A 13094-nucleotide genomic window follows, 5' to 3' on the forward strand; every position below is an offset into this window, starting at 1 on the left:
CAACTCCCTTGTTCCCATCCTAAGAAGGGGGGCGAAACCTACGACGACGCAGGGTGGCACCTCGGCGCCTCTCCAGGTGTGCGCCCTTTCTCCAAGGCCGTGCAGGATCTTTAGAGGAGCGGTTGCGTCGGCGCGCCGCGGTTCCTCTTGCCCCCCCGTCGTCGAGGCTTCTTTTCCCCCCATTGGCTCGGCCAAAGACAACAGGCGAAAGAAAGTTCTCAGCGGGTCTTCGCTCCCTCTCTCCGTCTCTGCAACGCTCTCCCTCTCCGTACTTTCTTTTTCGTTTTATCCCGGCCAGCGCGGGCAACCCGACTGCCGCTAGACTGGCAGAGCCGTTTGCCGGCCTGCAGTCGAGAGCGTCGCGTCTTTATCGGAAGCAGTATGTCTACCGGATTCGGTCCCAATATCCTCGTCGGCTCCTGCGTTGCGTTCCTGCTCCTCAGTCATCATGCGGCACAAGGTAAGCCCGGGTTTTGCATTTTGTCAAAGCGGACGCAACTGAACTATCTTAGGTTCCTGTTGAGATAGTTGTTTCACCGATGACTGGTTGAGGTACGCAGTGCTCGAAGACGGACAAAACAAAACGAGAAAAGAAAAGAAATAATATGTTACATGGATGCGAGGACTGAGTTGCATCAATTCTGGTCGTTTACTCTACTGTAGCTTTGATTTTTCAAAGCCAACAACTAGCGAGAAAATCCTCGGGATGTAGTGTTTATCCACGCAATCGCCTCTTTTCAGTGGAAGCAGTTCATTCGTCTGCCGTCTATGAATGTCTAGGGGAAAAAAGAAAAGTTACGCAGGCCACTTTTTGAAGTGCGGTAGCAGGAAAGCCGATACAAACGTTCGCAAATCCTAAAACTTCTCAATCATACTTCGTGGATATTCTGTAAACTCACGAGAGCGTGAGTAGGTGATGCAGTGTCTAATGCTAAAGTTGGGTTGCCTTCAGAAGCTGTGATAACGAACGAACAACGCTGCAATGTAGGTGCAGCGAGCCAACAATAATGGAGCTCTCCCTCCGTCAAAGAACATAGTTGATAGTCTCTTTGTTTTGTTTATGCGTACATGCTTGTCGATACTAACACTCAAACTTCAATAGAGGTACTGAAGCGTCATAAACCATAATTATGGTCGCTTGGAAAGAAGGGACAAAGTTTAGTGTCCCAGCCACAGGTCTTGAACAAACTTTGGTTGACACAGACTACGTACAGCAATGACAACACATCCGCTTTTTTCTTTTTTTGCATTTATTCGCTCAAAACGAATAAATGAGTCAATGTGTCTTCGTGCAAAGTCGCTGATGGCGTTTTGATGATAAGCTTGGACTATTTATTTTGCGATAAGAAGGTAAGGATGATTGATGTCTGGTAAGTGTTGAGCGCTTGAGTAAGAATAGGAAGATCGCATTGTTGCACTCTGGTCGAGATGATGTGGAACAGTGCGAACAAAGGTACAGGAAGGCTCAGGCACATCGATGGCATATTCGCAGTCGTGTGGAATACATAACAGAAAACAAAAAAGATATAGACAACCCGAATTCACGATGAGGGTACTTAGAGAACAACCAGGAATTACAAAGCCCAACGCTGCTCGGCAAGAATTACGTGATAGTGCACGTGACAACACGAATGGTGATCGAAATAAAAGATTACAGGGTATTGGCGATACTAAATAACGACATAGAGAGTGAGGACATTCGATGACTGCTTCTGCTTTGTGGAAGCATGGTGTACTTTTTTTTTTCTTTAATGTAAACTGAGCGTCCTCATAGCCAGGAATTTTGGGAATCCTGAGGAAGTTACGCCCGGCAGTCAAATTTTGAAATTCCCTCTAACGCTCAAAGAGTGACGTATAGATAACCATGTGTATCGACTGTGGAGGTGAGCTCAGACAGGAGGGCACGAGGGAAATCTCATAGCACGCGCAGGGGTCAAACCAGTAAATTCGCTTTCATCTCCAGAGGTTCGGATCTCATTTGGGCCACCGCACAGCGCAGGCCCAAAATTAAAGCTTCGTATTCCAATAAGTTTATAACTACGCTTTATTTCATGATTCTGCTCTAAAAACTGGTTTTGCGGCCACTCTTGCGTTGTTTCGAGATCAGCATTTATAACGTGCCCGCAAATATTGACGACTGCGACACCCATATTGTCAACTCCGCACGGACCTTGCAACCGGGTTTTCGACCCCGAAAATTAACGTAGATGTTTTTCCCTAACATGAGAATTATTTTTCATACATTCCGTCTAACCGCTTCGATGCTTCTTTTTGCACAGTGAGCTGAGGTATAAAGTTGGAATGAACCCGTTTTGTACAGCCGGATTAGACGGTTCGGCGCGGAACAAGGTGCTAGGACTCGTGGGACATGTATACAGTCTTGTTTTAAGCTTCTGGGAGACTCAGTCAGAGACACCGCAAGAAGCTCTGCCCTAAGAGACTTTTTGTCTTAGAGCAACCACGAAAGTCAGCCGTTGTTCTCTAGTTTGATAGATTGATCCAAACTGAATTAATTCACTTCCAAGATTAAATCTCGTTTGTAGATTGATTGTTTTTTTTTTTTGCTGTTCTTTTTTTTTCACGCTCGATCGCCTTATTGTGCCATCTTTGAAGTGATGTGAGCCTGGTCTTTATACTTTTTCATTACTTTCATGGCCATTTCCGATATATTGCCAATACGCCGTCAGTTGAGATTTTGCGCCTGCAGCGTGTTTAGGGTTTTCCCGTTGCTCCTTATTATTCCACATACCTGTATGCTTATGCGCGTACACTTCACTTAACGTCACGTCTGTTTTATAATTCCTCCGTTTTAAGCTACTGCTTACAGAACCGTTGTAACATGACATGTGGCATGTTGCCGCGAATCAACAGCGCGCGACGACGAGAACTTGTTTCCGTTGATTCCAAGATTTGGTGTCGATCACAGCACATAAACGTGTTTTAAATTATCTGCTTTTCCTTTGGATTAGCTTTGAGGAGCAAATCTGTGACGAGTAAGGCTGTGTTGAAGGATGGATGCAGAAGGGGGAGGGGGGCATACGTTTGGGACATGTTTAGTAGTCGCGTCTAGATGTGGCAGCTGCTTTGAAATTAAATTGAAATTCATTTGTCTTTCAAGGATCAGCGGCCGAATTCACAGCGCCTTTAGTTCGTAAATCTTCTTTGCTGCCATTGGCCGACCACCCTGGCTGATAATATGCACAGAATCATGAGTGGTTGGAATTTGCTCTTACGAACAATTCAAGCGTATGAGCTTTTTGTTATTACGCACCCTGACGTACAATATTATTACCGAGATTTGTGGCGTTTTCTTTTCTTTCTTTTTTTTTAATATGTGACATTTAGGTTATGTTGCCACTTTTATGTGGCGGGGCCGCTGCTTTTTCACATAGAATAACATTGCGAATATAAAGACAAGACGGCACTGTACAAAAGATAGGCCACAGCAAACAATGGAAAACTCACATAAAGCCCACTCAAACTCAAAGTCAGGTCACACAAGCCACTGAAGACAGCTCACAGAAAAATGTCCCATAAATACACTAAAGGCCGGCATTACACTTATGCTGTAGTTGCAAAGGTGTGCCAAGCTTGGCTCTCCACTACATCGAGCTGTTTCACCGTTGAAAAGTCTATGCAGTGAGCGGGGGCTGACACCTTACGCTTACACTTTCATAAAGGTACTTTCTTTCTATAGTCGGAGTATCGAGACACCAGAGGGGACACTAAATGGAAACACTAAATCAACCTAGACCTACAAATTATTCTTTCAAAACCCTATTTTCGTTAATTTCTCGGTAATAGGTATCTCACTAATTAAAACAATGTGAAGGCCAAACTTACATTTTTTTTTCGCACCAAAACCGCAGTGTCAGCGTAATATCATGGATTTCAAAGTGTTGTCTCGTATTACGGCCGTCGTGGTTGTCTAAAAGTTCCCAAAACTTGTTAAGTTGCGTCTTTGGCTCCCTTAAAGTCTATGTTTACCGATAGACAATTATCATGGGCCTAATTAGACACCATCAAAATTTGTGACGTCACTGCGATCTGGTGCGGGAACTTCAAAGCGGCGCCGATAGGGGTTCATCGGCCTTTTTTGTTTTTCAGGTGTTCTCTGGCATACGAAGCCTTCTTTCGCGTTAAGAGAGGCTTTCTTTTTTTTTAACAGCTGTAATTAGCTTCAACTCGTTTCTCTTTAGTGTCCTTTTAAGGAGCTGTCTCTTAAATACAACTTATAAGTCGAACCCGGATATATCTAACCCACATATAACGAATTATTATGTATAACGAACAGCAGGAAAATCCCCTTGAAAATTTTTGTACAGACTTTTTATTTGATATATTGAATTACCTATATATCGAACTTTTTTGTGATCCCCTTCAGATTCGATATACACTCGAACCCGGATATATCTAATCTGAAGGGGATCACATAAAAGTTCGATATATAGGTAATTCGATATATAAAAAAAGTCTGTACAACAATTTTCAAGGGGATCTTACTGCGGTTTGTTATAGACATTAATTCGTTATATGTGGGTTTGATATACACTCCAAACCGGATATATCGAATCTGAAGGGGATCACAAAAAAGTTCGATATATATAAGTAATTCGATATACAAAATAAGCATTTTATAGAAAACTTTTTCAAGGGGATTTTACTGCTGTTCGTTATACACAATAATTCGTTTTATGTGGGTTCGATATATCCGGGTTAGACTGTACCCGGGTTCGACTGTTATTTCATTATCATTGTCATTATTTTTCAATGCCTCTGCTGCGTTGAGTGCATCTCGCGTCCGCTGTTATTTGTTGTCACCGCCCGAACCTCTCTCCCACAGCCGTGCCGACAACGATCGAGCCGCCGGGCCAAAGGGACCTCCAGCCGGACGGCGTCGGCAGCGAGGGTGAGTTGCCGAAAACGTGCGCGCACTATTCTTCGCACATACACAGACTGCGTCCTCCGTCCCATCGCAAGGCTGCGCTTGGCGTGCGTGTCAAAGGGACCGACGCTGCCCAACTACCGGCGCCATTGCAAAGCAGGCGCTGCATCGTTATACGCGTCGACGAATAAAGATCGGCCTTCCGGGCTTCCCCTAGTTAAGAAGCCGTAAGAAGCCAACCTTCGTGTAACGGGCAATCGACGGTGCTTTCTCTCGTAAACCTTTGGGGCCGAGTTCACAAAGGTTTTCGTTCGCAAGGGCTGTACAATGCATAGACTGCTTAGAGGCTTCAAGTAGAAGGCTTTGTGGCCCCTTATAGACTCGTCTTTCTGACTACGAAGTCTACAGACCATTTTAACGCGATAGCGTTAAGGGCCCCGCTGTTGCAGAAAATCCGGCGTCGGCAACCGGCGTCGGCGTGCGATGTCGGCGGGTGGCGGATAAAATCACGCCCAACCGCGCAGGCCCTCCGAATATATGTAGGTACATGTATACATGTATATGCCACGCCTTCTTATATGCCGCGCCTTCTTATATGACATGCGGTATAAGCGGGTTATATTGTCACACAATTCTATCATTAATGTTGCTCATACCTTGTCTTGCATTCTTGGCAAAGCTATTCCCCGGAATTTTGAGAATAACAATCCACAAAGAAATGTCATGAAACAAAACACCCACAGCGCATGCCTTTTATGTTAAATCTTCTCAGACTGAAATATTAAAAATACAAAACAAAAACGGAAACCTGAAAATTATGCGTTTTTTTTTTTTTTTTTTTTTTTTTTTTTTCTTGCCGCGGCTGTGCAATGTCTCCGGGATCGCCCCGCGTAAGAGGCCGTGTTTCTACCAGAAAGCTCGCCTTCGTGCATAGCGTTCGCCGCCAGTGTTTCCCGGTAACCATTACGGTTGCTGAAGCTGCAGTTGTCGGGAAGCGCGAGAAGCAGTCAGGAAAGATAGTTGAATGCTATCGCGTTCCACTCTTAAAAGCGAAGCGTCCTCCAATTTTTGTATTTATAAACCAAGCTCCCCAAAGATTTACGGTCAAGTGCTCTGCAACCACAAAACTTACAGTAGCCTAGAACTCTACAGAACTCTCCTGCTGGCCCCAGTTCTATCTGCAGAGTAAGAATGTTTTATAAGTGAGTTTTACCGCTAAGTACAACTAGAAAGCTACATACACTATCTCGACGCATGGGGCACTTTCCTGATATTCGAACGCATCAAGAACATCTGCCTATAGTATATTATGAAACAAAATACTTCTTTTTCCTTCACTAACTTGACTGTCAGAAATGCATGACCGGAAGTTTCTGGGGTCATGGATGCACTGTTGCAACAGCGCGGATAAAAACAAGCTCGTTGAAAAAGTGTAATTTCCTTTGGTCTGCCATTTCAACAATTTCATTACCGCAATACCGCGTGCTACCTTGCCGCAAATTTTGGCCATATATTGTGGTCCATATTGTGATACAGAGACTTACGAGCTAGTTTGCTGTAGAAAGACTAGAAAACAGTAGAGAAGAGGTATTAGGGAGGAAAGGGGGAGGGCAGACTTTGTGTTGACTGCCAGTGCAGATGCGCGACTGAGCAGCGGTTTAGTGACGGTTCACTAACCGCTTTTCTATTCCTTCACGCCTCCCCTGATTTCATCTGTTTGCAACAATTCTTGGTTGCGTCTTCAACTAATCTCAGCGTTTCTGTCCCCCCCCCCCCCCCTCATTAGCTTAAGAATAGAACTATACGCGTTTGCTGCCATGTACGAGTATAATCTCATTTTATTAAATACGAAGTTCCTTGGTAGGGTCGGCTATAAAAAATGATTTTTTCCCTTTCATTTTCTCTATCTGTCTATATATAGCGGCTTCTTGATACTTTAGTCAACTACTCGCGATGGTTAAAGAAGGTAAAAACATAATCTTTGACGTAATAGTTTAGTAGAAACAGTCGGAAGCGGGTTTCCACTGAACCATTACGTCAAACACTTGCCTTTGCTTCGAGTTGTTGATAAATTTGACGTCGCCCTGCCACCTGCTAGCCGCCTGGTTAGTTCAGATGGTAGAGCGGCTGCCCCGAAAAGGCGGTGGTCCCGGGTTCAAGTCCCGGGCCAGGACGAAATTTTCTTCAACTGCGAGGCTTTTCTTTCTAGAAACCCGTATTGGTTTCCTTTGTAGCAATTGCTACGACTGGGGGTGGATGTCGCATTTTCCATTTAACATAATCTTTAGCATCTACAAGCGGAAGTTTCCGAAATGAGGCAATCACGTAACAGTTGAACTTCTCTGAGCCAGGAACCGAAGGGCGCATTCTAATGACGTACGTGCGCGCGATCTATACTAAATCCGCCTCTCACTTTCAGAAAGCCCACCGAAAAGACGAATAAATGCAAACATCTTTTTATTCTTCCTAAGTTCCGGGTTTCCAAAGCTCCTGCAAGCAGTTTCGCACGATTTCCACTTAATCGGTCGGAAGGGTGAAGCAGGGAAAGGCTGCCGCAGGCGGCGGAATAATGAACAAACTTGTCTGGCTCGCCCGATTAGAAGGAGTGGGGTCAAGGCTTGCGCTACGTTCATCGAAACGAGTGAGACTATACGCAATTTTAGACCCTTTCGTTCGCGAGCTTGGGGAACACCCGGTGAGATAAAGATTCCCCGTAGTATTACGAAAGGACTCGCCGGTTGTTATACGGACACAGCCATTAGCCTCTATTAACGGCACTTTGCAGACGTCGTGCTTTTGCCGCTCTCTTCGGAAATAAAGATTATCGCGCCATCAACTTTGACCACCTGCGATGAAAGAAAAAGAAGCGCCAATAATTTAACTATAGAGAAAATAAATGCTTCTCTCTCTCTTTTTTTTTTTTGGGGGGGGGGGTGTATGTGTGTGCAATTTGATGTGTACAGGTAGAGTCCTTCCGTTTGTATATAGCTGGATTATTTTAATGATGCTCTTTCTTTGTTTCTTTCTTTCTTTTCTTTTTATTTATTCGCTTCCTGCACGTGACTTCATTCACGCGCGGGCATGGGAAAGTGCACAGAACCTGACACATTAATTTTTTTTTCCCTCGATTTCACCGAGTTAAGAACCACTGCTGTATCGCCAACGGCCTGCAGCCCTTAGCAAGCTCGAGCGTATACTTCTGTAAATTGCTGTCTGTTTAGCCATGGTTCCCTATGCAGCAAGCTCTGCATTTATAAAATCGATCTCACGACTCGGTTGCGTTACTTTTTTCGATCCATCTGCGCGGAAATGTGAGTCTCGAAGTGACGGGAGAAATCAACCAGCCAAACGACACAAGTCAGACATTTTTTTATTAGAAGCCTGCTGCGCCTGCCTCCTCAACGCTGGAAGCCACCTGATTTGTCTTAACGAAGAAACACTCTTCTATTCTACGCATACTGAAATTGTTCACATTGTGGGAAGGCGACGTCTGAGGTGAAAATTGTCGACGTTTAGCGAGAACTAATACAAAGATCCTATCAGTGGCAAGAGTGCAAGGTCGCTGACTTTCACATTCAATCGTTTAACGATCGTTGTCATTCAATCGAGCTTACCTGGGACTATTTGCCACTTAACTTCGCAACACCCAAACAGTGTTCTACATCAAGAAAAAATTATAACAGCCTGTTTTCTTTTATTTCTGGCCACAGATAGTATACCTTCGCGACAGAAAAAGTGAAATATTGCGTAAAAATTATCATAGTAAATAATTATTTCGTTACTGGTTTGCTGAACTATCCTGAACTGAAAGCTCGCTCCAGCGTATCAAAAATCGTCAAATATATGCTTTTCAGTAAGTTTTACGTGCATAAATAAGAATTTCGAAGTGTCACATTCATGCGCATACCAAAACTATCTATTTGTGTGGTCAAAAGCCTGTCACGAGATAATGCTGTCACAGTATGCGAGATAGTGGCCCCAGACATCAAGCGGAAAGCAGGTACACTCCCTATCAGTCTCACGCACGATAACAAGCAACCATATACGCCGCTTTTTCTTGTTCTCCTATTCGCCGCGTTTGCCCGTGAGCGTGATCTGCTCTAGCTCCCACGAGAAAGCCCGTAGCAAGTTGCTTTGGTCTTCAATGACGCACTTCCTCGAGTCCGTGCCTGCATGTACAGCAGGCTAGGATATTACCTCAGGCCAATTGCATCTCGTAGTTTTCACAATAAGTTCTCCTTCTCTCTCTCTCTCTCTCTTTCACTCTCTCTCTACAGCTGCGAAAAACCTGAACACAGGAGAGTATGACGGAAGTAGCGCGAAAATTCGAAAGAGAAAGGAGAGATCTCTCTCGTATGCTCTCTCCTACTCTGAGGCGACAGGACAGAGCGTTAATAGCAATACTCTGCTCTGTCACTTTACCTCCCCCTCCCCTCTCTCCCCAGTGTAGGGTAGCAAACAGGATCTTCCCCTCTGGTTAACCTCCCCGCCTTCCCCTTTATTCTCTCTCTCTCCCAGCTATATGCTTTGCCCTGACTAGTATACAGAGCGCTACTAAGGCGTGCGCGGAGGACCAAGAAAGATGTCTTCTTGACGGAGTGGATATAGCGTCTCACAGGACTGCGCCAATGTAGCGCTCTGTCCTGTCGGCCTCTATTTTTTTTCGAATATTCGCGCTACTTCCGTCGTGTCTTTTAGCCAACTAGCCCAGCAAAGAATTCTGCTATACAGGGAAGTATCTGCGCGAAGGTGGAGAAGGGGGTGGAGGGCAGGTAACAACAGGTTATATACGCGAAAAGACTCGGGGTCGACGCATTACACCTGTCGGCGTCTCTCTCGTATCGGCCAAGTTCCGTAACACCAAGTGCTTACGTAGATATGTATACACCAGAGCTCACCCTCGCGAGGCCCTCTTCTATAGGTTTCCCCCTTCTTTGTCTTATCCCGTGCCGCGAGTGCTTTGATAAATGACCGCTAGCCATTTTAAGACAATCCGAAAGCAAAACAAGCTGGCCGCTATTAGCCCGCGAGCGTTCCTCATTATGTGTTGCAGGCGTGGAGTGCGACCACCGCGGAGAACCGCGGTACCGCGCGTGGTCTGGTCTAATAAGAGAGAGAGAGACAAGTACGGAGAGGAGGCCATGGCTCGTTGGCGTACCGCAAGGTCAGGTTCATTGCTGAAGAAAGCGTCGGCAGCCTGCGCGCTGTTCTTTTGTCTCTCTCTCTCTCTCGTACTTTCCTTCAGCGCCGGGCGGCCAGCTGACTCTCCCTTCCCGGAAAAAGCCGCGCCGCGCCAAATTGTCGGGCGCAATTAAACGGCGATCCCAGACCCTCTTCACGTCGCTTTCACGCGGGGGCCCACGGAGGGGCGAACCCTTTGCTCCTTCCTTCCGGTGCCGGTCTCATGCACTTACAGACCCCCCCCCCCCCCCAACCCCCTCCCCTTGCACGCGCACACACCGCGAGGCTCGTGCGCCTGTACACTACCGTGTATTACCTGCTGTAACACCAATCCCGGCGGGTACATGCCTTGGGCATGAGGGTTTGGCGAATCTGGTTTCCCAACCGTGGCGGCGGGAGTTGTACGATAACGCTCGTGCGCGTGTCGAAGAAAACCAGGCTGTCAAAATAAAACCTATCGACCCCCACCCCCCACAGCCTCTCTGCCTCACCACAAGCCTGCTGACTACGCGGCGTCCCTTATAATATAGCGTAGGCGTTGTTTTGGAACCATTCAGCCATATCAATGCAATAACACCTGTGTGCTGTGAGGGCGTGTTGTTATCAGATGCAACGAAGCCGCAGCGCGCTTCTCCAACCAACACCGGTGCGAAATCGCGTGGAAAAATTAATTAATTACCCACTATTTCCACGGCACATATAGTTAAACGGGTCGTGAAGCGACATTTCCCACTAGTATTCAAGAACCGAACTCTATGCGTACGCAGCACTACACCCCCAACTGTTGCTGCTGCGGATGATGATTACTTTCAAACATTCAAGAAATTACAATTATGCCCTACCTTCTTTGCCTTTCCCTCAGGCACACGCCGCTAAAGGCACATGCATTTGCACATACTTGAGAAAGAAAGCGTAAATCGACACAATAAGCTGTCGTTGTACTCTCGGACACGGAACTGCTGTCCGTATTCTTCGGCGCCGCAGCCAGCTGACGCTGCGTACTTCTTGGATTCGACGCAACGCTCTATAGTATACGACGCCGGCGAACAAACTGTCGGTGCAATTAGGCCTAAACGGCTGCTACGCGTACCGTCCTCCTTCTCCATCCATTTACTTTCACGAGTGGCCGCTCACGGCGTGCGGCGGTAATGCGAGCTAATGCGAGTAACCTCCTTGCTCCTCCGGTGCACGGTGTGGCCCATGCGAAGCTGAGGATACCGCGCGCTGTATACGTGTATACCGACTGTAGCAAGCAGCGAACCGCAAAGCTTTTCATTGCATTATATCCCCCTCAGACCCGCAGATCTGGGACATTAACTACTTTTAAAATCCATTAGCGACTTACATACGTAGCCAACGTGGCAACCAATTTTCGCTTAAATACCGCGGTTAGATTCGTAAGGCAGCAGACCCGTGTACACGAAGAAAGTAACCGTTTCCTCGTCTTTTTCTTTTTTTTTTTTTTTTTGCCGTAAAAACCGTTTTTATTTGCCTAAGCACATATATAAGGCGTAACATCGTGTGGTGATAAGTTGGCAGGTTGATACTACATCCCGAATTTTCTTGCCAACTCGCAATATTCAAAGCGCATCCCACGAGCGCCTTTCGTTGTCTTTGACGACACAACCGCCTACATCAAATTAGTGCCAATATTCACAAAAGCTGACGGTAAGACACACGTTTAAACCACTTTCATATCAGTGCCGCATGCAACCGACTTGATATTCGAAGTTGATGTTTTGCGTGATAATGGCTTCCGAGGTAATTTGGAAAACGATTGCCAGCAATGTGCAATATATAATGTGTACAAGGGGTCTCATGAGGATATATCCAAAGGACCCGTATTGTGTAAGGATCTGTTTCTATTATCACGCCATCGATCGTTATCGCCGGTATCAGCAACGCGGCGCGACGTATGATATAAAATAACGAACGGACAGTTAAGTTGGTCGTGACAAAAGAATGGTCCCCCATTTTTGTTTTTCTTCTAAGTTCCACTGAAACTAAATTCTTCCACTTGTCGCCCCAAATCAGGTGTCCTATTTAATGATATATATATATATATATATATATATATATATATATATATATATATCATTCCTTTAATGAACGAGCACAAGGGAAACCGAGGGGCCCAATTTTGGTAGTTACAACGATATGAAGCCAACCCAGAATGAAGCCAATGAAGGCATAATGCAAGTTATTTGCAGTTTTAATTGAAGCGTTGAAATAATAAGCTAAAGGAAAGTGAACGAAAAAAAAAAAAAAAAAAACTTGCCGCCGGTGCAAGCCGCATTGTGTGTGCGTCGCCCTACCATGCAGTTGTGCTACGGCAGCGATTCCATTACTTTAGTAATTCGTCATTGGCTCGGTATAGCCACTTCGCGCCACCGTGCAAGACGGGATTGGTCATTCGGAGCGGCGGATGATGATAAGGAATGTAATAAATCGCTACGAAATCGCTTCGAGTTTTCTATTTGACTTCCGCGACGGAGAGATTTTCAGTCCAAGTTGCCAACCTCATGCCAGCTTAACATGAGCTTAACTTGTTGAAATTAGAAAGCTTTCATGTGCAGTACAGTTTCTACACGCGGCACCCACTCCGGAACACAACTCTGTGTTTAATGCACTTCGAGAAAAATTATTACAGCCTCGCGAAAATATTCTCGGACATATCTTGCACCAACATCATTGTGGCGGAAAGCCAACCGAGATATCCGTATATACTGTGCAGGCCCAGTAACACTAATACATCAAAATGTACACCATCATCATTTTTTATTGCTCAACACCTTATTCCATGCTCATGTAATGGCAGGTCTTTCTTTAACGTACATTGAAGTATGTCCCAGAAGAAAACCGCGTTCCTACAGTAAAGAAAAACATGCTCAATCGTCTCCGGCTTTTGATATAATAAACTGTTTATACCCCAAGGAACATCGACAAGCGGCAAAGAACGCCCTTATGAATTTCTCGCGGGCAGGTGCATGTATTTCCCATCATTCCCATAGTGGCTGAACGATTGCAG

At 45.6% G+C, this 13094-nt stretch overlaps 1 protein-coding gene across 1 annotated transcript in view; it reads left to right on the top strand.

The window, feature by feature from the left end:
* The first annotated feature begins 247 nt into the window (after nt 1-247).
* The window catches only part of LOC119445924 (uncharacterized), a 35931-nt gene continuing 23084 nt past the window's right edge, over nt 248-13094 (top strand). The window contains exons 1-2 of the mRNA XM_037710226.2: nt 248-460; nt 4844-4909. Coding sequence (XP_037566154.1) covers nt 382-460; nt 4844-4909 — 145 coding nt within the window. The 5' untranslated portion in view covers nt 248-381. The remainder of the gene's footprint in view (nt 461-4843; nt 4910-13094) is intronic.

Source organism: Dermacentor silvarum, chromosome 3 (assembly GCF_013339745.2).
Source record: "Dermacentor silvarum isolate Dsil-2018 chromosome 3, BIME_Dsil_1.4, whole genome shotgun sequence".
NCBI classification, from domain to species: Eukaryota; Metazoa; Arthropoda; class Arachnida; order Ixodida; family Ixodidae; genus Dermacentor; species Dermacentor silvarum.